General features: G+C 47.8%; 1 protein-coding gene across 1 annotated transcript in view; it reads left to right on the top strand.

Annotated features, from left to right (window-relative positions):
- CWF19L2 (CWF19 like cell cycle control factor 2) overlaps positions 1-25,578 on the top strand; it is a 195,843-nt gene that overhangs the window by 6,744 nt on the left and 163,521 nt on the right. Inside the window, exons 4-5 of the mRNA XM_075331313.1 lie at positions 3,810-3,920; positions 18,354-18,473. Of these exons, the coding sequence (XP_075187428.1) occupies positions 3,810-3,920; positions 18,354-18,473 (231 nt within the window). The remainder of the gene's footprint in view (positions 1-3,809; positions 3,921-18,353; positions 18,474-25,578) is intronic.

The raw sequence follows: 25,578 nt of genomic DNA, 5'->3' as shown, positions 1-25,578 counted from the left end.
TCTGTTGCGGAGACACTAGTGGTCTGTGCGGGAGAACGCGCTGTCCGTGCACACGATCCGGATTAAAGGGAACCCTTTAGGTCCCCTCCAACCCAGCAGCATTGATACCTGTATGGCCAAATTCCCTGCTAACCAGGCCTGTAGAATGTTATACACTAATATTATTGTTTAAAAAAAGACTTATAAACCTCGCTTTCCCTATGCTAATTAGGACTGTGACTAGTGGCAGGGGCGGTGTTTCCCCAGGCTAGCCACACTGGCGTTGTTTTCCCCGGGCTAGCCGGCGGGGGGGGCGGTGTTTTCCCCGGGCTAGCCGGCGGGGGGGGGCGGTGTTTTCCCCGGGCTAGCCGTGGGGGGGGGGGTGTTTTCCCCGGGCTAGCCGGCGGGGGGGGCGGTGTTTTCCCCGGGCTAGCCGCGGGGGGCGGTGTTTCCTCAAGCTAGTCTGCCCTCTGTGATAACATGATTTCCACAATCTAGCGTCATCTCAAGCGAATGGAAATCTTGCACAGGCGCGCAACTCATTTCGGCCACGTCATTGTACCTCAAAAGCAGGGTGTCCACTTCTCGGCTTCATAAGTTCAGAAGACGGCTCATGTACACATCTTCTGAACTTCCAGTCATGCACATTATACAGGAGGCGTACGTCCTGTTTCTCATGTGCACTGACATGACTGTAATGAGCCACGTGCATGCGTGAGATTTCCAGGAGCTGAGGGTGACGCTGGTGTGTGGAAATTATGTTATCACGCCCACAGGCACGGGATGAAATGGAAAGAGGGCCAACTAGTCTGGGGAACTAACGCCCCCGCAACTTGTCAAGGCCCAAATTATCATAGGAACAGCGTAGTTTATAAGTAATTTGTTTAAAGCTTCATATTAGCGAATAGCGTTATACAGGGCTGGTTAGAGAGGGAATATGGGCATACAGGTATCAGTGCTGCTGGGTTGGAGAGCAGAGGGGACCTCTGACAGGTTCCCTTTAATGACACAGTGGATTTTTGCTGTGTTCTCCCATTGAGAACACTCTAGTGTCTGCAAGGATAAATTGACATTCGAAAAGCCAGAGGTCAGTTTATGGAGCATCTAAGACGAGCACAGTGGGCAGGAGATGTCTATAAATCCCATCCACTGTGCTAGTACTGTACAACGCAGCAAAAACACTGATTGTGTGCACTACCCTGAATGTCTTTATTTTTGAAATGGGGAAAAAAGGGGGAGATGATAAAATGTATATGTATTTTTTTTTCCCTTTTAATTACCGTATTTTTCGCTTTATAAGACGCACCTGATTATAAGACGCACCCCCAAATTTGGTGAAGGAAAAGAGATTTTTTTTTTTTAATGTTAAATGGGGTCCGTTTTATAATGCCAGTGTCCGTCTAACAAATCATATAGGGTATGTGTCCCTCGTAGCCCCCCCCAATCCTAAAATTAGCCCCCTTAATCTGGATATGGCCCCCTTATATTGAATATAGCCCCCTTGTGCTGGCTGGTTTCAGCACCACGGTGATAGACAGCGGCACTGCATATTATATGAGCGGGAGCAGGACATCTCCTGCTGCCTCCTGCAGCCTCCACCAGCCTCCAGCACCGCTCCAGAGCTGCCCCCACCTCCCCTGGGCCCTGCAGTATATAATCCGTATGTTCGGATTATAAGACGCACCCCCTACTTTTCCCCAAAATTTGGGGAAACAAAAGTGCGTATTATAAAGCGAAAAATACGGTACGTTTTTCCTTATTTTTAGTCCCTTTGGGGGCACTTAAACCTGAGATTGTTTCATCACCTCCACTATATGCTACAATACTTCATTATTACAGTTTATAGTGATATTGTGACACTTGGGGTTGTCCACTACTTGGGCAACCACTTTTCCTTCTCTGTTTCCCCCCCACTAAAATAATGACACTTAGGGGTACTTTGCACGCTGCGACATCGCTAGCCGATGATAGCGATCCTGAGCGCGATAGTACCCGCCCCCGTCGCAGATGCGATATCTTGTGATAGCTGCCGTAGCGAACATTATTGCTATGGCAGCTTCACACGCACTTACCTGCCCTGCGACGTCGCTCTGGCCGGCGACCTGCCTCCTTCCTAGGTAGGCGGGTCGTGCGGCGTCCCAGCAACATCACACGGCAGGCGGCCAATAGAAGCGGAGAGGCGGAGATGAGCGGGACGTAAACATCCCGCCCACCTCCCTCCTTCCGCATAGACGTTGGAGGCAGGTAAGGCAATGTTCCTCGCTCCTGCGGCTTCATACACAGCGATGTGTGCTGCCACAGGAACGAGGAACAACATCGTATCTCCTATTGGTGTGACATTATGACAATTACCGACACTACACAGATCACCGATTTACGACGCTTTTGCGATCCTTTATCGGCGCATCTAGGCTTTACACGTTGCGACGTCGTTACCGGCGCCGGATGTGCGTCACTTTCGATTTGATCCCGACGATATCGCAGTCGCGATGTCGCAACGTGCAAAGTACCCCTTATACTCCTCTCTGGTGTTGGTGCTGTTCCAGCGGTGTGGGCTCTCCCAGAGCTCAGGTGGCATTGACCACAGTGATTGTGTAACATAACAATCAGCAGCCTCTTCACTCTTCCCTTGTTTAAACGTAATTGACGTATGGAGGAAGCAAGAGTTGCGACTGCTCTTACTTCTGCCTGATTTGTGTGAAGTAGGGGAGAGTGAAGCTAGAACTGATTGACTTGAGGGATCACGTGACATAATGTCAAGTGAGCCCCAGGAGAGACAGCGCCGGCAGTGCTGGGACAGCGCCGACTCGGGAGAGGTGTATAGTTATTATTTTACTGGGAGGAAACGTAGTGATTGAGAAGAGGTTGTCCGAGTAGTATGAACCCCTGTAAATGCTTTGGCCACTGATTGATAATAGTATTTTGGTTGTTAAACTCCAGTGTTCGGGGCTAGCTCTGATCACTGCTGTTGCAGGCAGATGCTGGCTGTATTACACAGCTAGCACCCCTCATGTATGGAGCAGGTTTTGCTTCCACACCCGCCCCATGCACATACACCACACCTATATGGTGGATGTCAGGAAAGGGTTTATATGAAATCTGATAATAGATGAATGATCGGCCTTTATGAATTGTTTGCAACACAACATTGGTTAGGAATATCATTTTATAATGTAATGTCCTGGGACCCCTGCGGACACGAGAGTGGAGGCTCGTGAGTCCCATGTGTGACCGGAGCGATAGTTCTTTTATGTTACCATCGCTATATTCACGGTCTATGGGGCTGATGGCGATAGCGGAGTGCAATGTTCGGTAAGATCACAGGTGTCCTCTCCCGCTCACTGACACACGGAACCTGGGATCTCCATTCCTATGATCGGTGAGCATATCCTGCCGATATTAGATAAGTTGTGATTATGGGAGATGCCTTTATCTTCGTTTTTGAGGTTTTTATTTCACTAACCCCAGGGCCTGATGCCAGGTGACATTACACATCTGGCATCAACCCCATATATTACCCCGTTTGCCACCACACCAGGGCAACGGGATGATTTGGGGCATAGCGCCAGGATTGGCATGTCTAATGGATGCGCCACTTCTGGGGCAGCTGTGGCCTGCTGTTTTTAGGCTGGGGAGTGTCCAATAACAATGGACCTCCCTAGTCTGAGAATACCAGACCACAGCTGTCTGCTTTATCCTGGCTGGTGATCCAATTTGGGGGGGAACCCACGTTTTTTGTTTTAAAATATTATCCCATGTTTTAAATTGAATTATCCCATCTCTATTGTTCAGTCCGTTTACATGTATATTGGTTATTTTCTTCCGCGCAGGATTCTGGCGGTGATTGGGTTGAGGCCGCTCCTACTCCACTGGCCAGTGACAAGAAGGCTTGGAAGATCCAAAAAGAGTCGCCTGTGGGGGAAACGGAGTCAGATGTTCAGGTATGTCACTGTATAAAGCTCTCGTCATTGACAATTAACGTTTTTATTTTAAAAATTAAATTATGGATTTTTATTTTTACCTATTTATGATTTCAGTAAAACGTGTCTCTTTAACCCTTAAATGTCCCAGACTAAAAGGACCTGTCAGTCGATTCATTCTGCCGAATCCAAAGGCAGCATGATTCGGAGCCTGGCTGCACGATTGCCGACAGCTATATTATTCTCTCCGGTGTTTCAGAGAAATATGGCTTAATGATCTGGCCGGGGAATAAAAGGAGAGACCCCATTAGTCCGGTGCTGCCCCCTTTCCTGTTTTTTCCAGCATCGCTCTAGTTGGCTGATAGATCTCCTCCATGTGTGAACATCAGGAGTGACCTGACAATCACCTACACCCCAGGGGGCAGCACCGCACTAGTCTGGTCTTTTCTGTGGTCCCCGGCGGGGTCATCAAACCTTGTTTTTCTCAAGAAATGACAGGTGGGGTAGGAGAACTTTTGCCATAATTTTGCGTCACTTGGTCCTAGGCTATAATCCCACAACATTGTAAATGTACATCATGGGTTTGTAGTCCAGGAAGAGCAGGTCAGGTCTCTGGGTGTAGGACACGGAGCCTTCCTCACCCGCTTCTGCCGCTTGCATGGCGTTTAACGTAATGTACACTGCGTGCAGAATTATTAGGCAAATGAGTATTTTGATCACATGATACTTTTTATACATGTTGTCCCACTGCAAGCTGTATAGGCTGAGAGCCAACTACCAATTAAGTAAATCAGGTGATGTGCATCTCTGTAATGAGGAGGGGTGCGGTGTAATGACATCAACATCCTATATAAGGTGTGCTATGGGTCAGAAGAGAGATTTGACGGGCTCTGAAAAGTCCAAAATTGTGAGATGTCTTGCAGAGGGATGCAGCAGTCTTGAAATTGCCAAACTTTTGAAGCGTGATCACCAAACAATCAAGCGTTTCATGGCAAATAGCCAACGGGGTCGCAAGAAGCGTGTTGGGCAAAAAAGGAGCAAAATAACTGCCCATGAATTGAGGAAAATCAAGCGTGAAGCTGCCAAGATGCCATTTGCCACCAGTTTCGCCATATTTCAGAGCTGCAACGTTACTGGAGTATCACAAAGCACAAGGTGTGCCATACTCAGGGACATGACCAAGGTAAGGAAGGCTGAAAAACGACCACCTTTGAACAAGAAACATAAGATTAAACGTCAAGACTGGGTCAAGAAATATCTTAAGACTGATTTTTCAAAGGTTTTATGGACTGATGAAATGAGAGTGACTCTTGATGGGCCGGAGGCTGGGCCAGAGGCTGGATCAGTAAAGGACAGAGAGCTCCACTCCGACTCAGATGCCAGCAAGGTGGAGGTGGGGTACTGGTATGGGCTGGTATCATCACAGATGAACTTGTGGGACCTTTTCGGGTTGAGGATGGAGTGAAGCTCAACTCCCAGACCTACTGCCAGTATCTGGAAGACAACTTTTTCAAGCCGTGGTACAGGAAGAAGTCGGTATCGTTCAAGAAAAACGTGATTTTCATGAAGGACAATTCTCCATCACATGCATCCAACTACTCCACAGCGAGGCTGGCCAGTAAAGGTCTAAAAGATGAAAAAATAATGACATGGCCCCCTTGCTCACCTGATCTGAACCCCATAGAGAACCTGTGGTCCCTCATAAAATGTGAGATTTACAGGGAGGGAAAACAGTACACCTCTCGGAACAGTGTCTGGAGGCTATGGTGGCTGCTGCATGCAATGTTGATCGTAAACAGATCAAGCAACTGACAGAATCTATGGATGGTCGGCTGTTGAGTGTCATTATAAAGAAAGGTGGCTATATTGGTCACTAATTTTTTGGGGTTTTGTTTTTGCATGTCAGAAATGTTTATTTCTAAATTTTGTGCAGTTATATTGGTTTACCTGGTGAAAATAAACAAGTGAGATGGAAATATATTTGGTTTTTATTAAGTTGCCTAATAATTCTGCACAGTAATAGTTACCTGCACAAACAGATATCCTCCTAAGATAGCCAGATCTAAAAAAAAAAAAAAAACCCACTCCAACTTCCAAAAATATTCAGCTTTGATATTTGAGTCTTTTGGGTTGATTGAGAACATAGTTGTTGATCAATAATAAAAAAAAAAATCCTCTAAAATACAACTTGCCTAATAATTCTGTACACGGTGTAATAGAGGAATCGGTGCCGCCAGTGCTTCCATTGGACCCTCTGGTCACATGACCCCTGCTTGTTTGCCCAGAATAGCAGAGGTGCTGGGTCCTCGCAGACCCAAATCAGATCTACCAGCTACTTGTGCCGTATAAAACAAACCCACATGCAGCCACGTCAGTGAAAAATTCTGGCTGGTGACCAGCAGCACTGACGTCACTCGCCCAGCGCTGGAATGGCACCTGCCCGCCTTTATTTTACATGGCATAGGGTTTCATTTAAGAAGAGCCTCTCCCAAGAAGTGGACCGCCCCCTACAGGTCCCGGACATCATTTGCACCTAAAATGTCAGAATAGCTCTCCGGGGACATATTTTGCTTTTTACTGTACATTTTTTTTCGCGTCACAGGAACATCAATACGAGCCCCAATTACAGAGTAGAAGACTCGCTCATCATTTTCAGGATGCTTAGCGCCACCTGCTGTTTTGAAGTTTTTATTACCGCTGTTAGTGGAAAAGCATGTTCATATCATGTGTCTCCTGTCGAGGATGTTGGGGGATCTTCAGGGTGAACCCCCCCTGATTCTGTAGCATCTTCTATGCTTATTAGAGGCGCACCTGAACAGATGCAATGGCCGACACCTAACCTGATGGGCAGAGAAGAGGCTTCCTCACAGATATCAGGGACGGACATAGCTCAAATTAGGCAAGAAATGGTGGAGAAACTTTTACGATTTTTATTTTTAGTACTTTTTTATTTTTTAATAAAATTAATGCTTCTTGCTATTTATCTTACTCTATGGCTCTACTCAACAGCCAAACACAATTTCTGGGATAATCCCTTTAAATCAGTGATCCCAAACCTTTCTTAATGTGAGAGTCCCATGCGTCTCTGAGAAATGTCCGTGAGCCGCACATCACAGGCCACAGGCTCTGCACAGTTGCTTTAAACCCTACTCGACATTGCATTTTTCCATTATTGCACCTTTCATTTTTTTCACATTCCTTTCTTGCAAAAGTCCCCAGCTTACATGGCAGCCCATCAGCACCGTACAATTGTATTGCGGGAATACAGATAGGTGCGTGGGATGGCATGTCTCCACAGTTCAAGCGCTTTCAGAGACTGATTGCAGCATTTAAGTGGTTAAAGGCCGCTTTACACACTACAATGTATCTTACAATGTGTCGGCGGGGTCACGTCGTAAGTGACGCACATCCGGCATTGTAAGTACATTGCAGTGTGTGACAGCTACGTGCGATTGCGATTGAACGGTAAAACGTTCATCGCACGCACGTCGTTCATTCCTCATAAATTGAACGTCAGGTTGTTCATCGTATCCGGGGTAGCACACATCGCAGTGTGTGACACCCCGAGAACGATGAACAGATCTTACCTGTGTCCTGCGGCTCCTGCCGGCAATGCGGAAGGAAGGAGGTGGGCGGGATGTTTACGTCCAACTCAGCTCCGCCCCCTCCGCTTCTATTGGCCAGCTGCCACATGACGTCGATGTGATGTCGAACGTCCCTCCCACTTCAGGAAGTGGACGTTCGCCGCCCACATTGAGGTCGTATGGACGGGTAAGTACGTGTGATGGGGGTTAATCGTTTGTGCGGCACATTCAACAAAATTGAACGTGCCACACATACGATGGGGGCGGTTACGATCACATATGATATCGTATGCAGAATCGGAACATGTAAAGCAGGCTTAACAGCAGCAGACGAAGCGGAGCTCCGCTCACTGATATTAGAGGAATATGATGATTATCCTCTGTCAGGAAAGGTGCAGGCTCAGCTCCTGATCCCGCATCAAAGACGGGGATCAGACATATAACGACATAGTATGTCGGTTAGTGGTTTTGACCATGGGAATTGACCTTTCATTTTTTCTCATCCCTTTCTTGCAAAAGTCCCCAGCTTGCACAGCAGCCCATCAGCACTCTACAATTGTATTGTTGGGAATACGGATAGGTGCATGGGACGGGATGTCACCACTGTTTGAGCACTTTCAAAAACTGATTGCAGCATTTAAATGGTTAACAGCAGCTGACAAAGCTGAGCTGCGCTCACTGATGTTAAAGGCAGATGATGATGATTATGTGCCAGGAAATGTTCAGGCTCAGCTCCTGAGCCTGCATCAAAGATGTGGATCAGACATATGATGACATAGTATGTCGAGAAATGGTTTTGACCATGAGAATTGAGCTTTAATTTTTTCCTCCTCTTTTTCTTGCAAAAGTCTCCAGAGTGCATGGTGGCTCATCAGCACCCTACAATTGTGTTGCAGGAATATGGATAGATGCGTGGGATGGCATGTGTCAAGTGCTTTCAGAGACTGATTGCAGCATTTAAGTGGTTAACAGCAGCAGACGACACTGATGTTAGAGGCAGATGATTAAGATCTATCATCTACCAGGAAAGGTGCAGTCTCAGCTCCTGAGCCCGCATTACAGACTGCAGTCAGACATATGACAACATAGCATGTCGGGAAGGGGTTTTAACCATGAGAATTGTTTGACTTTCCACATCTATGTAGTAGCAAGCCAATATAGTTTTCCATTCTGAATGATTTAAAGGGGTTCAATAATAATGAATAAGTCATTAATATCGATGTAGGGTACAACCCTTTAAATCCGGATGCTTATGGGTCCATTGCTCTTCTCTTGATTCGCCGGCTTATCACAGTCAAAGTTTTTGATAGGATTAATAACTTTCCTAAGATGGCCAGCCGCATAAGATAGCTGTCTGATGATGTGTGCATGGCCGGCGGCTATCTGTCCTCACCCACCCATACACGAGACCACTCCGTATAGCCGACGACAATAGAGGAGAAAGCCGCTGGTAGGGGAGCCACTAATGTCCCCTGATCGTTCTCTTACCCAACAGATGATGTGTAGGACCTTAACGACCGTGGGCAGTAAAATAACGTCATAGCGGTCATAGTGTTAATTCCCCCCCGCTGCTGCCGGCAGTCGGGGGAGATCGGCGTACATGTCAGCTGTATAAATCAGCTGACAAGTGTGCCTGCTAGGCACAAGCTGAATTGCTATCTGCCCGTGTCTTTTAACACGTTAAATGGCGCTGTCAATATGTGACAACTCCATTATAATGGCGAGTGCGCTATAACGTTACTCACAGGCCGATACCGGAAGCCACGTGGCGTGATCATGTGGATCCGGTTGTTGTCATGGTAGCACAGGGTCATGTGATGACTCCTGTGCTCACATGACTCAGATCCTGTAAGAAGCAGCTGAGTGCTGCTTGTTACAAGAAATGATCATTTCTCCCAGTCTGAGCGGTGCTTCTCTGATCGGGAGAAATGAATGAGCGATCAGACAGCTGATCATTATAGTCCCCTAGGGGACCTAGTAAAATAATAAAAAAAAGTTCAAAAAAATGTTTTGCTATATTAAAAAAATAAAAAAAAAATAAAACTTCTAATCCCCTCCATTCACCCCATTGAAAATTAAAGGGTTACAAAAATAAAAAATACACATTTGGTATCGCCGAGTTCAAAAAAGCTCTATCAAAATATAAAATCAATTACCGTATTATTCGCTTTATAAGACACACTTTTGTTTTGGGGGAAATTAGGGGGTGCGTCTTATAATACGAATATACGGGGGGGGGTGTGTGTGTATGTATATATGTATGCATATATGTATGTATATATGTATACATATATATATACATACATACATACATACATACATACATACATACATACATACATACATACATACATACATACACACACACACACACACATACATACATACATACATACATACATACATACATACATACATACATACATACATACATATATATAATATATATATATATATATATATATACATACACATACATACACACACTACAGAGTCCAGGGGAGGTGGTGGCAACTCTGGAGCGGTGCTGGGGGCAGGTGACAGCTGCGGGCGGCAGCGTTTGATCTCCTGCTCCCGCTCATATAATATGCACAGCCGCTGTCCATAGCTGTGGTGCTGAAACTGCACTACGGCGATGGGCTGGGGCAGCGCGCATATTATATCTGCCTGCACCCTCCTTTGATGGCACATGCCCCCCCCTGTGTTAAATATCGCCCCCATACTGCTGCCCGTAAAATAAAACACTTTACTCACCTCCTCCAGCGCTGATCTCCGGTCTCCTGCTGCTGCCGCTGTGATCATGTACGCATAGATGATATCACTCTGCTGTGCTGATCACATGACCGGCCGAGAACCAGGAAATGCAGGAGGCCGGAGCTCAACCCCGAGGAGGGAGTCACGAGACAGGACAGTGCTGGAGAAGGCAAGGAAAGAGTTTATTTTACTAAAAGCAGCAGCATTTGTGCAGCCACAGGGGGGGGGGGGGGGCGTGTGTGCAGCCACAGGGGGAGCCGTGTGTGCAGCCACAGGGGGGGGGGGGGGCCGTGTGTGCAGCCACGGGGGGGGGGGGGCCGTGTGTGCAGCCACGGGGGGGGGGGCCGTGTGTGCAGCCACAGGGGGGGGGGCCGTGTGTGCAGCCACAGGGGGGGGGGCCGTGTGTGCAGCCACAAGGGGGGGGCCGTGTGTGCAGCCACAGGGGGGGGGCCGTGTGTGCAGCCACGGGGGGGGGGGGGGGGGCTGTGTGTGCAGCCACAGGGGGAGCAGTGTGTGCAGCCACAGGGGGAGCCGTGTGTGCAGCCACAGGGGGGGGCCGTGTGTGCAGCCACAGGGGGGGGGCAGTGTGTGCAGCCACAGGGGGGGGGGGCGTGTGTGCAGCCACAGGGGGGGGCAGTGTGTGCAGCCACAGGGGGGGGGGGCGTGTGTGCAGCCACAGGGGGAGCCGTGTGTGCAGCCACAGGGGGGGGGGGGGGGGCCGTGTGTGCAGCCACGGGGGGGGGGGGGGCCGTGTGTGCAGCCACGGGGGGGGGGGGGGGGCGTGTGTGCAGCCACAGGGGGGGGGGGCCGTGTGTGCAGCCACAGGGGGGGGGGGCCGTGTGTGCAGCCACAGGGGGGGGGGGCCGTGTGTGCAGCCACAGGGGGGGGGGCCGTGTGTGCAGCCACAAGGGGGGGGCCGTGTGTGCAGCCACAGGGGGGGGGGCCGTGTGTGCAGCCACGGGGGGGGGGGGCTGTGTGTGCAGCCACAGGGGGAGCCGTGTGTGCAGCCACAGGGGGGCCGTGTGTGCAGCCACAGGGGGGGCCGTGTGTGCAGCCACAGGGGGGGGGCAGTGTGTGCAGCCACAGGGGGGGGGGGCGTGTGTGCAGCCACAGGGGGGGGGCCGTGTGTGCAGCCACGGGGGGGGGGGGGGGGCCGTGTGTGCAGCCACGGGGGGGCCGTGTGTGCAGCCACAGGGGGGGGCCGTGTGTGCAGCCACAGGGGGGGGCGTGTGTGCAGCCACAGGGGGGGCCGTGTGTGCAGCCACAGTGGGCCGTGTGCCAGCAATACGGGACATGTGGCACCACTGGGGGACGTGTGCCAGCACAAGGGGGCTATATTCAATATAAGGTGGCCATATCCAGATTAAGGGGGCTAATTTTAGGATGGGGGGCTATGAGGGACACATACCCTATATGATTTGTTAGACGGACACTGGCATTATAAGACAGACCCAATTTATTAAAAAAATTCTCTATTCCTTCACCAAATTTGGGGGTGCGTCTTATAATTAGGTGCGTCTTATAAAGCGAAAATACGGTAATCAGATTGGAACTTTTTTGCCGCTACACCATTTACCAAACGCTAAAATTACGTTTTCTGGTCCCCACAAATTTTGCGCAAAATGCAATAACAGGCAATCAAAACGTAGCATCTGCACAAAACTGGTACGGGTTAAAAACATCAGCTCGAGACGCAAAAAATAAGCTGTCACTGAGCCATAGATCCCAAAAAATGAGAACGCTGCGGGTTGCGGAAAATGGTGGAAAACGTGCGCCACTTTTTTCGGACAAACTTTTGATTTTTTTTTTAACCCCCTTAGATAAAAGTAAACCTACTAATGTTTGATGTCTATGAACTCGCACCGACCTGCGGTACCCCCACACATCAGTTTTACCATATAGTGAACACAGTGAATAAAATATCTCAAAAACCATAGTGCTATCGCACTTGTTTTTTTTGCAATTTTCCCGCATTTGGAATTTTTTTTTTCCATTTTCCAGTACACTATATGGTAAAACTCATAGTTCCATTTAAAACTACAGCTCGTTCCGCCAAAAAAACAAGCCCTCACATGACCATATTGACTAAGAAACAAAAAGGTTACGTCTCTCAGAAGAATGGCAAAAAAATAAAACCGCAAAGCACAAAATCGGCCGGTTGTGAAGGGGTTAAAGGGAAGCTATCATTAAAAGGTAACCCATTCCTTAGTAAAAACAAAAAAAAAAATAATAAAAAACGAATCATATTTTTCAATTTGCACACTGGCCACTAGCTTTATTTTAGACTCCTACTTCCTTCATTCTCAGGAGGAGTTTACCGCAGTTTTCTCATCATCACAGAAAGGTTTACATTGACAGGTAACACCTATATCACTGCTGATAACACAGGATCCAGCAATCACAATAGGTGATATCACGGCTGACCCTGCTCCCTTCCCTTCGCACACGCTCATTAGAAGCTTCTATAAAAATATATGGTCGGGGGCTGACCATTGTGGCTAATGTACATGTGTTGTTTCCTGAAATAAAAGGAAGTTAGTCTTAAAAAAACAAACAAACAAACAAACAAAAAAAAAAAATCCCCAGTGGCCAGTGTGAAAAGTGCAAGATTATCTTCTTTTTTTTTTATCAATTTTTTTTTTATTATATTTTAGTACAGATTGTAATATGGAAATAAAACTAAAAGGCCCCCCCCCAAAAAAAAATACATTTTAAAACAAAAACCTAATTTAAATTAATTCATACATGAGATAAGGAGGTTAAATCGTTAGCAGAGATGGATGTAAATGATGGCTATCTCTGTACAGCGCTATGGAATATGTTGGCGCTATATAAGAATGCAAAACAAATATCCATTATTCCTTATGAAATATTTTAAGATTTTCCTTCCTATAAATAATAATAAAAAAATTAAATTGTAAACTCTTGGTGAAAAATCACACGAGCTTCATCTGTAAACCTCTCCTGTCACATAGGGTTTAGTGTAGAAGCCGCTCGGATTTTATGTCTTATCCCTCGGGAAATGAAATATGTATGGAAGAAGCAATTTGCCCGGGTTGTTCCTGGTCCGGGCTGTAAAGTGTACAAGACGATTGCACTGAATGCATAAATTGCTTCCAGCACGTGACCTGCGCCCTGGGTTATCTATCTACACTGGAGATCAAAATTGGAGAACAAACAGTTCCTAAATGTTGCGATCATTGTGTCGTCCTATGTGATTATATCCTAACATGAGGAGACTCGCAGTATTTTTACCTTATATCATAAATTGAATTTATTGTAAAGCACATAATAAAAATGTAAATGAGATAAATGAAAAAGACACAGATCAAAATTAGAGAACACTTTCAGATACCTGCAAGCTATTGGTGTTAATCTCGCACCTGGTGCGAATTTCCTTAATTATCTGTCAAACCCTATGTAACTGCAGCCTAACTTTCCAGTTTGCACTGATTTGCTGTTCTAAAGTGACTGAAACCCTCCGGCAGCAGGTTGTCCAGATGAAGGCCAAAGAGGTGACCCTATCAGCCATAGCAAGAGAAGTTGGTTGTTCCAAGTCTGTGATTTTGAGAATATTCCATCTTTACAACATCACAAACTCTTTCAAGTCCCCCAAGAAGGCTGGTCGCTCTCAAAGACAAATGTAAGAGAGGACAGGATAATGCGAGGAATCTCCATGGGTAATCATTTCCACACTGCAACTGGAATTGTTCGGCAGTTCAGCACTGAACATGGTAAGGATCTGTCTCATTATACAGTGTCACGATGTTTAAGAGCATTTGGACTGAAAGCCCACTCCACAGTGACCAATCCTCTCATTAAGAGAATTACAAGGCTAGACTCCTCTTTGGTGAGGAGCATGTTGTGTGGACAGAGAAGTGGTTCATAGTTCATTTTAGTGATGAAAGCAAGTGTAATTTATTTAGGTCTGATGGGAAACATTATGTTTGTTGAAAAACTGGGAAAAGACTGAACCCAAAGTGTGTTAAGAAGTCAATGAAAGTTGGTGGAGGAAGTGTCATGGTTTGGGGAATGTTTTCTGCAGCAGGAGTTGGACTTCTCATACAGCTACATGGCAGAGTGAATGCAAGAGTGGATCAGAACCTTCTTCACAACACGTGGTTCCTTACTTGTGTTCATCACTCAATCAGCAGCAATTTTCAGGCAGGACAATGGTTTCGTCACACATCAAAATGGGCAAAGCAGTTCCTAGAAACGGAAAACATTGAAACAATGAAATGGCCACAGCCCAGAATCCTGATCTAAATTCAATAGAAAACCTCGGGAAAATCCTTGCTGATAAAGTTATTTCCAAGAAACCCACAACAGTCAGAGAACTGTGGAAGCGACTGGAAGAAGAGTGGACCAAAATCCCACCAGAGCAGTGTGAGAGACTAGTGATGTCCTGTGGCCGCAGATGTGCTGAAGTCATTCAAAGCAAAGACGTGTACACGTCCTACTGATTGTGACTGTTGTTACCTACAGAAAATGTACTTATAATCTTTCTCTGTGCTACAGTCATTGCTGTTCTCTAATTATCACCATCACGTTTTGGGCAAAATAAAGGTTTTTTTTGTTGATAAACTTTGGATCTTTAATAAAACACTGTTCTAGTGGCATGGTGCACACCTTACAAAAACCTGCAAATGTTCATCAATGTAGATTACATTACAGTGGAACCTTGGATTAAGAGTAACTTGGTTTGAGAGCGTGTTACAAGACAAGCAAAGCTTTTTACAATCTGTAACTTGGTTTAAGAGCAATGCTTTGCAATAAGAGCAAATACTCACCGTGCACACGTCCGGTTCTGTCCTTTCACCGCGCTCTGACCCGCTCTGGAGGTAACTTTCTGTACATATGTACTGTATACAGTATACCATTGTACAGTACAGTATATACTATACAGCATTTCTATCAATTTGCATTTGTGGATACAGTATTGTACTTATTGCTAATCAGCGCAGCACATTGCTTATGCTGCACCTCCCGCACACCAACAATTCTATTGTAAGCTAAAGTGCAGTTTAATTTGTTTTGTTTTTTACTGTACACTATTTTATATTAGTGTGCTGTAATAATTTTATATGAATACAGGACGTTATTTTATATTACTGTAATACGTTTGTATAAATGCAGTAAATAATTTTGGGTTGTGGAACAAATTGTCTGCGTTTCAGTTATTTCCTATGGGAAAATTTGCTTTGATATAAAAGTAACTTGGTTTAAGAGCACACTCCCGGAACCAATTCTGCTCGTAATCCAAGATCCCACTGTATTTCTGAAAAAAAAGCAAGTAATCATATATTGTTCTCTAAGTTTGATCTCCAGTGTATCCATCTATCATGAAATAAAAAAAAAACCCTTCAGTTGTCACTCTGGCTTCTGAGCCTGCACTTCCTTTTCAGTCATTTCATTATCATCACAGACAGGATAACATCAAAAGAGATCACCTATATTTAGGAACCACTCACTATTCACAATAGGTGATGGGCACAGCTCACCTCCTCCCCCCTCCCTGCACAGTTATCTCTGCACAGGTCACAGAGTGTTGAAATGATGATGAGACTCAAGCGGTCTCTCGGGATCTGACTGCTTTTCCAAATTATAATGTCATGTGTGCACACGAGAAAGATATAGTGTCTGTTATCGTTCTGTTATGGACCTTCTCCATGACGGACGCTGAGCAACTGCCTCTCTTTATTGTTTGATACTTTATACAGTTCAGGAGAAGTAAGGGTGTAGACAAAATACAGTCCAATCAAGTATCGCAGGCTGAAGTCAGGACGTATAAGAATTAGCATAGTCTCTGCTGGATTGGTCAGTCAAAACTTTAGGAATTTCTTTGTTCTTTAACTTCTTTGGGAGTTGTCCAGGATGCAGTAGCCATCTTTAAAATTACATGTGCTGGTATATACTGTGTTAAGAAAAATCACTAAATATGCTATATACATATATATACGTGTTAGTAAGAAACAAAAGCATTCATAAATTTGTGTGTTAGTTTACATGTACTAGACTATACAGTTAGGTCCAGAAATATTTGGACAGTGACACAAGTTTTGTTATTTTAGCTGTTTACAAAAACATGTTCAGAAATACAATTATATATATAATATGGGCTGAAAGTGCACACTCCCAGCTGCAATATGAGAGTTTTCACATCCAAATTGGAGAAAGGGTTTAGGAATCATAGCTCTGTAATGCATAGCCTCCTCTTTTTCAAGGGACCAAAAGTAATTGGACAAGGGACTCTAAGGGCTGCAATTAACTCTGAAGGCATCTCCCTCGTTAACCTGTAATCAATGAAGTAGTTAAAAGGTCTGGGGTTGATTACAGGTGTGTGGTTTTGCATTTGGAAGCTGTTGCTGTGACCAGACAACATGCGGTCTAAGGAACTCTCAATTGAGGTGAAGCAGAACCTCCTGAGGCAGAAAAAAAAGAAAAAATCCATCAGAGAGATAGCAGACATGCTTGCAGTAGCAAAATCAACAGTCGGGTACATTCTGAGAAGAAAGGAATTGACTGGTGAGCTTGGGAACTCAAAAAGGCCTGGGCGTCCACGGATGACAACAGTGGTGGATGATCGCCGCATACTTTCTTTGGTGAAGAAGAACCCGTTCACAACATCAACTGAAGTCCAGAACACTCTCAGTGAAGTAGCTGTATCTGTCTCTAAGTCAACAGTAAAGAGAAGACTCCATGAAAGTAAATACAAAGGGTTCACATCTAGATGCAAACCATTCATCAATTCCAAAAATAGACAGGCCAGAGTTACATTTGCTGAAAAGCACCTCATGAAGCCAGCTCAGTTCTGGAAAAGTATTCTATGGACAGATGAGACAAAGATCAACCTGTACCAGAATGATGGGAAGAAAAAAGTTTGGAGAAGAAAGGGAACGGCACATGATCCAAGGCACACCACATCCTCTGTAAAACATGGTGGAGGCAACGTGATGGCATGGGCATGCATGGCTTTCAATGGCACTGGGTCACTTGTGTTTATTGATGACATAACAGCAGACAAGAGTAGCCGGATGAATTCTGAAGTGTACCGGGATATACTTTCAGCCCAGATTCAGCCAAATGCCGCAAAGTTGATCGGACGGCGCTTCATAGTACAGATGGACAATGACCCCAAGCATACAGCCAAAGCTACCCAGGAGTTCATGAGTGCAAAAAAGTGGAACATTCTGCAATGGCCAAGTCAATCACCAGATCTTAACCCAATTGAGCATGCATTTCACGTACTCAAATCCAGACTTAAGACGGAAAGACCCACAAACAAGCAAGACCTGAAGGCTGCGGCTGTAAAGGCCTGGCAAAGCATTAAGAAGGAGGAAACCCAGCGTTTGGTGATGTCCATGGGTTCCAGACTTAAGGCAGTGATTGCCTCCAAAGGATTCGCAACAAAATATTGAAACTAAAAATATTTTGTTTGGGTTTGGTTTATTTGTCCAATTACTTTTGACCTCCTAAAATGTGGAGTGTTTGTAAAGAAATGTGTACAATTCCTACAATTTCTATCAGATATTTTTGTTCAAACCTTCAAATTAAACGTTACAATCTGCACTTGAATTCTGTTGTAGAGGTTTCATTTCAAATCCAATGTGGTGGCATGCAGAGCCCAACTCGCGAAAATTGTGTCACTGTCCAAATATTTCTGGACCTAACTGTATACCTGAGTCTATGAAATGGCTGAATTAAGTATTTTTGGTTACTTAATTCTTATCCTCAAAAGAGCATGCCTACAACAGTCTCCTATAGAAGTCCTTTCCAGATTGCTGTGATTCAGTCTGTTGGTGTTGATACCAGAAGCTCTGACAACATGGTTTTAATTATCAGAAAATTGATGTACAACATGGGTGTAGTAAATAATTCTCCAGGTCTGTTATCTACATATTTACTAGGTATTTAAAGGTTTTTCTTGTGCGCTTTGCTCCATTTTCCCCTTATTTTCCCTGTTATTTGCACAGAGCCAGGCTTAGGATGCACACCGTGTCCGCCTGCCATTTAGGTACCTGACAGTTTCTTGGTGTCCGCTAAAGCCTTTTCCCCATAAGCCTGGAGATTGCCTGGCTGTTTTGTGATGCTAAATGAACCCATGCTTCCATTTCAGAGGGACGAGTGGATGACCTTAGACTTTATGTCTCTGAAAGCGACGTCAGCATCCGCATTAAGAGCCGAAAGACAGAAGGAGAGAACAGTGGAGCGTGAACGAGCCGAAGCTGTAGAGAAGGTAACGAGTCGTTCATCTGAGAGCGTGCGCTGCGTGTGAATCACATTGCAGGTCTGTGCCGGGGGAGTAACGTGCTGCAGGCCTGCGGTGTACGGGGGCTTGTGCTCTCCGAGGGGGGAGTGCTTTCTGGGGTCCTGAGCACATCTCTAGCAGCTGGATTTAGGGTTGTATGGTGGGCAGATAAGTGATTTCCACCCCCCCCCAATTCTTTTTCTCACATATTTGCAGTTTAGCGATGTTATGTCAGGTGTGTTTTTTTTTGTTTTATATACTAGCAGCCTTTATGGTCCTTTTACAATTGCTTTGATGATTTATGTGAAAACCACCATAGCAAAAAATACACCAATATAACCTAGTGCGTCATGTCCTACCAGATATTTCTATCTCCAAAAACTCAACTTATCTCCTCTGCTCATGTTACGCTATTTAGCCAGCACTGGTCTGCAGGGACATCGCCTTCTACCAGAGTATTAGGGGCTCAGATCTGGTAATCACTCCTAGGGGTGTGATTGTCGACCTCCTTCGAGGTTATAATGTCTTTAGGCTACGATAATTTTGGACTGTGCCTTTCTAGCCTGTCTGTGTGTGCAAAACAAAGCCGGATGTACTGATCCTGACTTCCTTGCTGCAGTGCACATGCACAAGTAGGCAGAAAGGCACACATATGTGCAAAAGGTATCGGAGCTTGTGGGGAGGATGTCAATCCAACAGTCTGAATGTATAATTTTATAAAGAGGACGTCAATCCACCTACGAGTTGAACTCGTTTAAGGGAAGGGACACCCCACCGGACCACTTCTGGCCTAAGAAGGCCTGACACGTTCACTTTAACAAATATCTGGTAGATTATCAGCTGCCCCCCCTTTTCTTGCCGTCGTTTGTTGTCCCTGCTCCTTTCTCCTGCCCTCTGTTCCCCCACCCCCTCCCCCTGGCCATCCTTGGTCCCTCCCCTCCCTGCCATCCTTTACCATCCTCCCCTCGCTGTCCTCTGCCTTGCTTTCCATCCTTTGTCCCTTTCTCCGTCTGTCCTCTGCCTCCTCTCCTCTTCCCGGCCATTCTCTGCTCCCCACTGCCTACTCCCCCTCAATCCTTCAACCATCCTCTGTATCTCCCTTTCCTCAGGCCATCCACTGTTTCCTCTTTTCAGCCGCCATCTGCTTCCCCCTCTCCAGCCGCCATCTGCTTCCCCCTCTCCAGCCGCCATCTTCGCTCTGCTTCCCCCTCTCCAGCCGCCATCTGCTTCCCCCTCTCCAGCCGCCATCTGCTTCCCCCTCTCCAGCCGCCATCTGCTTCCCCCTCTCCAGCCGCCATCTGCTTCTCCCTCTCCAGCCGCCATCTGCTTCCCCTCTCCAGCCATCTTCTGTCTGCTTCCTCTCTGGCCATCATCTGCTTCCTCCTCCTGGCCATCATCTGCTTCCCCTTCTTTGGCCATCATCTGCTTCCCCTTCTTTGGTCATCATCTGCTTGCCTTCTCTGGCCATCATCTGCTTCCCCTTCTTTGGCCATCATCTGCTTCCCCTTCTTTGGGCCATCATCTGTTTTCTCCTCCTGGCCATCATCTGCTTCCTCCTCCTCGCCATCATCTGCTTCCTCCTCCTGGCCATCATCTGCTTCCTCCTCCTGGCCATCATCTGCTTCCTCCTGGCCATCATCTGCTTCCTCCTCCTGGCCATCCTCTGCTTCCTCCTCCTGGCCATCCTCTGCTTCCTCCTCCTGGCCATCCTCTGCTTCCTCCTCCTGGCCATCCTCTGCTTCCTCCTCCTGGCCATCCTCTGCTTCCTCCTCCTGGCCATCATCTGCTTCCTCCTCTTGGCCTTCTCTGCTTCCCCTTCTCTGGGCCATCATCTGCTTCCCCCTCTTCCTCCTAGCCATCATCTGCTTCCCCTTTTCTGGCCATCATCTGCTTCCCCTTCTCTGGCCATCATCTGCTTCCCCTTCTCTGGCCATCATCTGCTTCCCCTTCTCTGGCCATCATCTGCTTCTCCCTTCTCTGGCCATCATCTGCTTCCCCTTCTTTGGCCATCATCTGCTTGCCCTTCTCTGGCCATCATCTGCTTCCCCATTTCTTGGCCATCATCTGCTTCCCCTTCTTTGGCCATCATCTGCTTCCCCTTCTTTGGCCATCATCTGCTTCCCCTTCTTTGGCCATCATCTGCTTCCCCTTCTCTGTCCATAATCTGCTTCCTTCTCCTGGCCATCATCTGCTTCCTCCTCGTGGCCATCATCTGCTTCCTCCTCCTGGCCATAATCTGCTTTCTTCTCCTGGCCATCATCTGTTTTCTCCTCCTGGCCATCATCTGCTTTCTCCTCCTGGCCATCATCTACTTTCTCCTCCTGGCCATCATCTGCTTTCTCCTCCAGGCCATCATCTGCTTTCTCCTCCTGGCCATCATCTGCTTTCTCCTCTTGGCCATCATCTGCTTCCCCTTCTCTGGCCATCATCTGCTTCTCCTTCTCTGGCCATCATCTGCTTCCCCTCCTTTGGCCATCATCTGCTTCCCCTTCTTTGGCCATCATCTGCTTCCCCTTCTTTGGCCATCATCTGCTTCCCCTTCTTTGGCCATCATCTGCTTCCCCTTCTTTGGCCATCATCTGCTTGCCCTTCTCTGGCCATCATCTGCTTCCCCTTCTCTGTCCATAATCTGCTTCCTTCTCCTGGCCATCATCTGCTTCCTCCTCCTGGCATCCTCTGCTTCCTCCTCCTGGCCATCCTCTGCTTCCTCCTCCTGGCCATCCTCTGCTTCCTCCTCCTGGCCATTTTCTGCTTTCTCCTCCTGGCCATCATCTGCTTCCCCTTCTCTAGCCATCATCTGCTTCCCCTTCTCTGGCCATCATCTGCTTCCCCTTCTCTGGCCATCATCTGCTTCCCCCTTCTCTGGCCATCATCTGCTTTCTCCTCCTGGCCATCATCTGCTTTCTCCTCCAGGCCATCATCTGCTTTCTCCTCCTGACCATCATCTGCTTTCTCCTCTTGGCCATCATCTGCTTTCTCCTCTTGGCCATCATCTGCTTCCTCCTCCTGGCCATCATCTGCTTCCTCCTCCTGGCCATCATCTGCTTCCTCCTCCTGGCCATCATCTGCTTCCTCCTCCTGGCCATCATCTGCTTCCTCCTCCTGGCCATCATCTGCTTCCTCCTCCTGGCCATCATCTGCTTCCTCCTCCTGGCCATCATCTGCTTCCTCCTCCTGGCCATCATCTGCTTCTCCTCCTGGCCATCATCTGCTTCTCCTCCTGGCCATCATCTGCTTCCTCCTCCTGGCCATCATCTGCTTCCTCCTCCTGGCCATCATCTGCTTCCTCCTCCTGGCCATCCTCTGCTTCCTCCTCCTGGCCATCATCTGCTTCCTCCTCCTGGCCATCATCTGCTTCCTCCTCCTGGCCATCATCTGCTTCCTCCTCCTGGCCATCATCTGCTTCCTCCTCCTGGCCATCATCTGCTTCCTCCTCCTGGCCATCATCTGCTTCCTCCTGGCCATCATCTGCTTCCCTCCTCCTGGCCATCATCTGCCTTCCTCCTCCTGGCCATCCTCTGCTTCCTCCTCCTGGCCATCCTCTGCTTCCTCCTCCTGGCCATCCTCTGCTTCCTCCTCCTGGCCATCCTCTGCTTTCTCCTCCTGGCCATCCTCTGCTTCCTCCTCCTGGCCATCATCTGCTTCCTTTTCCTGGCCATCCTCTGCTTCCTCCTCCTGGCCATCCTCTGCTTCCTCCTCCTGGCCATCCTCTGCTTCCTCCTCCTGGCCATCATCTGCTTCCTCCTCTTGGCCTTCATCTGCTTCCCCTTCTCTGGCCATCATCTGCTTCCCCTTCTCTAGCCATCATCTGCTTCCCCTTTTCTGGCCATCATCTGCTTTCCCTTCTCCGGCCATCCTCTGCTTCCTCCTCCTGGCCATCCTCTGCTTCCTCTCCTGGCCATCCTCTGCTTTCTCCTCCTGGCCATCCTCTGCTTCCTCCTCCTGGCCATCATCTGCTTCCTTTTCCTGGCCATCCTCTGCTTCCTCCTCCTGGCCATCCTCTGCTTCCTCTCCTGGCCATCCTCTGCTTCCTCCTCCTGGCCATCATCTGCTTCCTCCTCTTGGCCTTCATCTGCTTCCCCTTCTCTGGCCATCATCTGCTTCCCCTTCTCTAGCCATCATCTGCTTCCCCTTTTCTGGCCATCATCTGCTTCCCCTTCTCTGGCCATCATCTGCTTCTCCTTCTCTGGCCATCATCTGCTTCCCCTCCTTTGGCCATCATCTGCTTCCCCTTCTTTGGCCATCATCTGCTTCCCCTTCTTTGGCCATCATCTGCTTCCCCTTCTTTGGCCATCATCTGCTTGCCCTTCTCTGGCCATCATCTGCTTCCCCTTCTTTGGCCATCATCTGCTTGCCCTTCTCTGGCTATCATCTGCTTCCCCTTCTTTGGCCATCATCTGCTTCCCCTTCTCTGGCCATCATCTGCTTTCCCTTCTCTGTCCATAATCTGCTTCCTTCTCCTGGCCATCATCTGCTTCCTCCTCCTGGCCATCATCTGCTTCCTCCTCCTGGCCATCCTCTGCTTCCTCCTCCTGGCCATCATCTGCTTCCTCCTCCTGGCCATCATCTGCTTCCTCCTCCTGGCCATCATCTGCTTCCTCCTCCTGGCCATCATCTGCTTCCTCCTCCTGGCCATCATCTGCTTCCTCCTCCTGGCCATCATCTGCTTCCTCCTCCTGGCCATCATCTGCTTCCTCCTCCTGGCCATCATCTGCTTTCTCCTCCTGGCCATCATCTGCTTCCTCCTCCTGGCCATCATCTGCTTCCTCCTCCTGGCCATCATCTGCTTCCCCTTCTCCGGCCATCCTCTGCTTCCCGCTCTTGGTCATCATCTGTTCCTGCACCATGATGCTGAATATTGTTTGCCTCTGACTATAAATATGACTTGGGCACAGTATTTGGAGTTAACCTCCCCTTCATTTCTCTAATATTCGTGCTGACAATATTTGTTTCTCAGTGTGGTTCCTGCAATGTCATACATTGCACAGCTCCGATATCACCGGCAGAAATCATCCCTCTGTGCGTGGTCCTGTGCCTGCGGATACATCGCCAGCACCGCAGGATACACTCCTGTTGCCTTTCAAAAAGTAATTTATACGGATGAAAAAATAAAATGAAAGCAAAAATTGATAACTCTGATATTTTTTGCTTTTATGTAGTATTTTATTTTTTTTTTTAAACCTCTAATTCTGCACTGGGCAAATTTTGGCAAAAGTTGGTCGTACAACAGGGAGGAGGCCCCACAGCCACTCTCCCCTCCCCCCATCATTCATCAGATTACTCACCAGTGCCCCGGGCCGGGGGAGAAGCCGCGGTTACAGGAGGACGAGGGTTATTAGATATTCTGGATGATTTGTGGAGTATCTTATTCCTTCCTTGTCGTTGCTGCAGTTCTCGCCTCGTAGACTGATGGATGTAGAAAGGGATGTTTAGGCTGGTGTTATCTGCTCCATTTGTGTTGACCATCGAATCTACCGAAATTCCAAGCGTCATCAAAAGATGTATATTCATGGTATATAATACGGTGGCGTGTCATCATACACCGCACCTTTAATATGTCAGGAATGATCAGCTAAATCGGGCCCTTGAGAGCTTTGGCCGTCACAGCAGATCTGATTTCTTACACCTGATGATGTTGGTGTACTTACGTTGACAATCCATATCAGGATGTCTGTATCCTCCTGCTTAGAAAATGTGCATTTCATGAGACCAGCTGTGGAGTACAAGAGCTAAGGAGTCTAATGTATTCATCCGCTTCCCACCCAGCCGGACTGACGGCTGCAGCTTGTACTGAGCAGTGTAGAGATATTACCAGAGGAGGGACGCTGAGGGGCTGTCACTCTGGCAGAGTAGGCAGAATTTCAGTAGTATGCAGAGAAGAAGACATTGAGGAGCTGTCAAGTTAGGTGGGCTGAGATACAGCAGCAGGGAGGAGGACACTGAAAAACTATCAGTCAGGCTAAGTGTGTGGAGATATAGCAGCAGGGAAGAGGACAGGAGCTGACAAGCTAGGTAGGCGGAGATTCAGCAGCAGCAGGGAGGGGAACAGTGAGGAACGGAGTCAGGTTAGATTAGGCGGAGATACAGCAGCAGCATAGAGAAGGACACTGAAAAGCTGTCAGGCTGAGATACAGCAGCAGGGAGGAGGGACAGTGAGGAGCTGACAGTCAGGCTAGGTAGGCGTAGATTCAGTAGCAGCAGCAGAGAGGAGGACAGTGAGGAGAGGAGTCAGGTTAGATTAGGCGGAGATTCAGCAGTAGCATGGAGAAGGACACTGAAAAGCTGTCAGGCTGAGATACAGCAGCAGGTAGGAGGGACAGTGAGGAGCTGACAGTCAGGCTAGGTAGGCGGAGATTCAGCAGTAGCTGCAGAGAGGAGGACAGTGAGGAGAGGAGTCAGGTTAGATTAGGCGGAGATTCAGCAGTAGCATGGAGAAGGACACTGAAAAGCTGTCAGGCTGAGATACAGCAGCAGGTAGGAGGGACAGTGAGGAGCTGACAGTCGGGCTAGGTAGGCGGAGATTCAGCAGCAGCAGAGAGGAGGACAGTGAGGAACGGAGGCAGGTTAGATTAGACGGAGATTCAGCAGCAGCATGGAGAAGGACACTTAAAAGCTGTCAGGCTGAGATACAGCAGCAGATAGGAGGGACAGTGAGGAGCTGACAGTCAGGCTAGGTAGGCGGAGATTCAGAAGCAGCAGGGAGGGGAACAGTGAGGAACGGAGTCAGGTTAGATTAGGGGGAGATACAGCAGCAGGTAGGAGGGACAGTGAGGAGCTGACAGTCAGGCTAGGTAGGCGGAGATTCAGCAGCAGCAGGGAGGGGAACAGTGAGGAACGGAGTCAGGTTAGATTAGGGGGAGATACAGCAGCAGGGAGGAGGGACAGTGAGGAGCTGACAGTCAGGCTAGGTAGGCGGAGATTCAGCAGTAGAAGCAGAGAGGAGGACAGTGAGGAGAGGAGTCAGGTTAGATTAGGCGGAGATTCAGCAGTAGCATGGAGAAGGACACTGAAAAGCTGTCAGTCAGGCTGAGATACAGCAGCAGGTAGGAGGGACAGTGAGGAGCTGACAGTCGGGCTAGGTAGGCGGAGATTC

Source organism: Anomaloglossus baeobatrachus (genome assembly GCF_048569485.1).
Source record: "Anomaloglossus baeobatrachus isolate aAnoBae1 chromosome 2 unlocalized genomic scaffold, aAnoBae1.hap1 SUPER_2_unloc_1, whole genome shotgun sequence".
NCBI classification, from domain to species: Eukaryota; Metazoa; Chordata; class Amphibia; order Anura; family Aromobatidae; genus Anomaloglossus; species Anomaloglossus baeobatrachus.
This window is presented reverse-complemented; position numbering and strand designations above follow the sequence as displayed.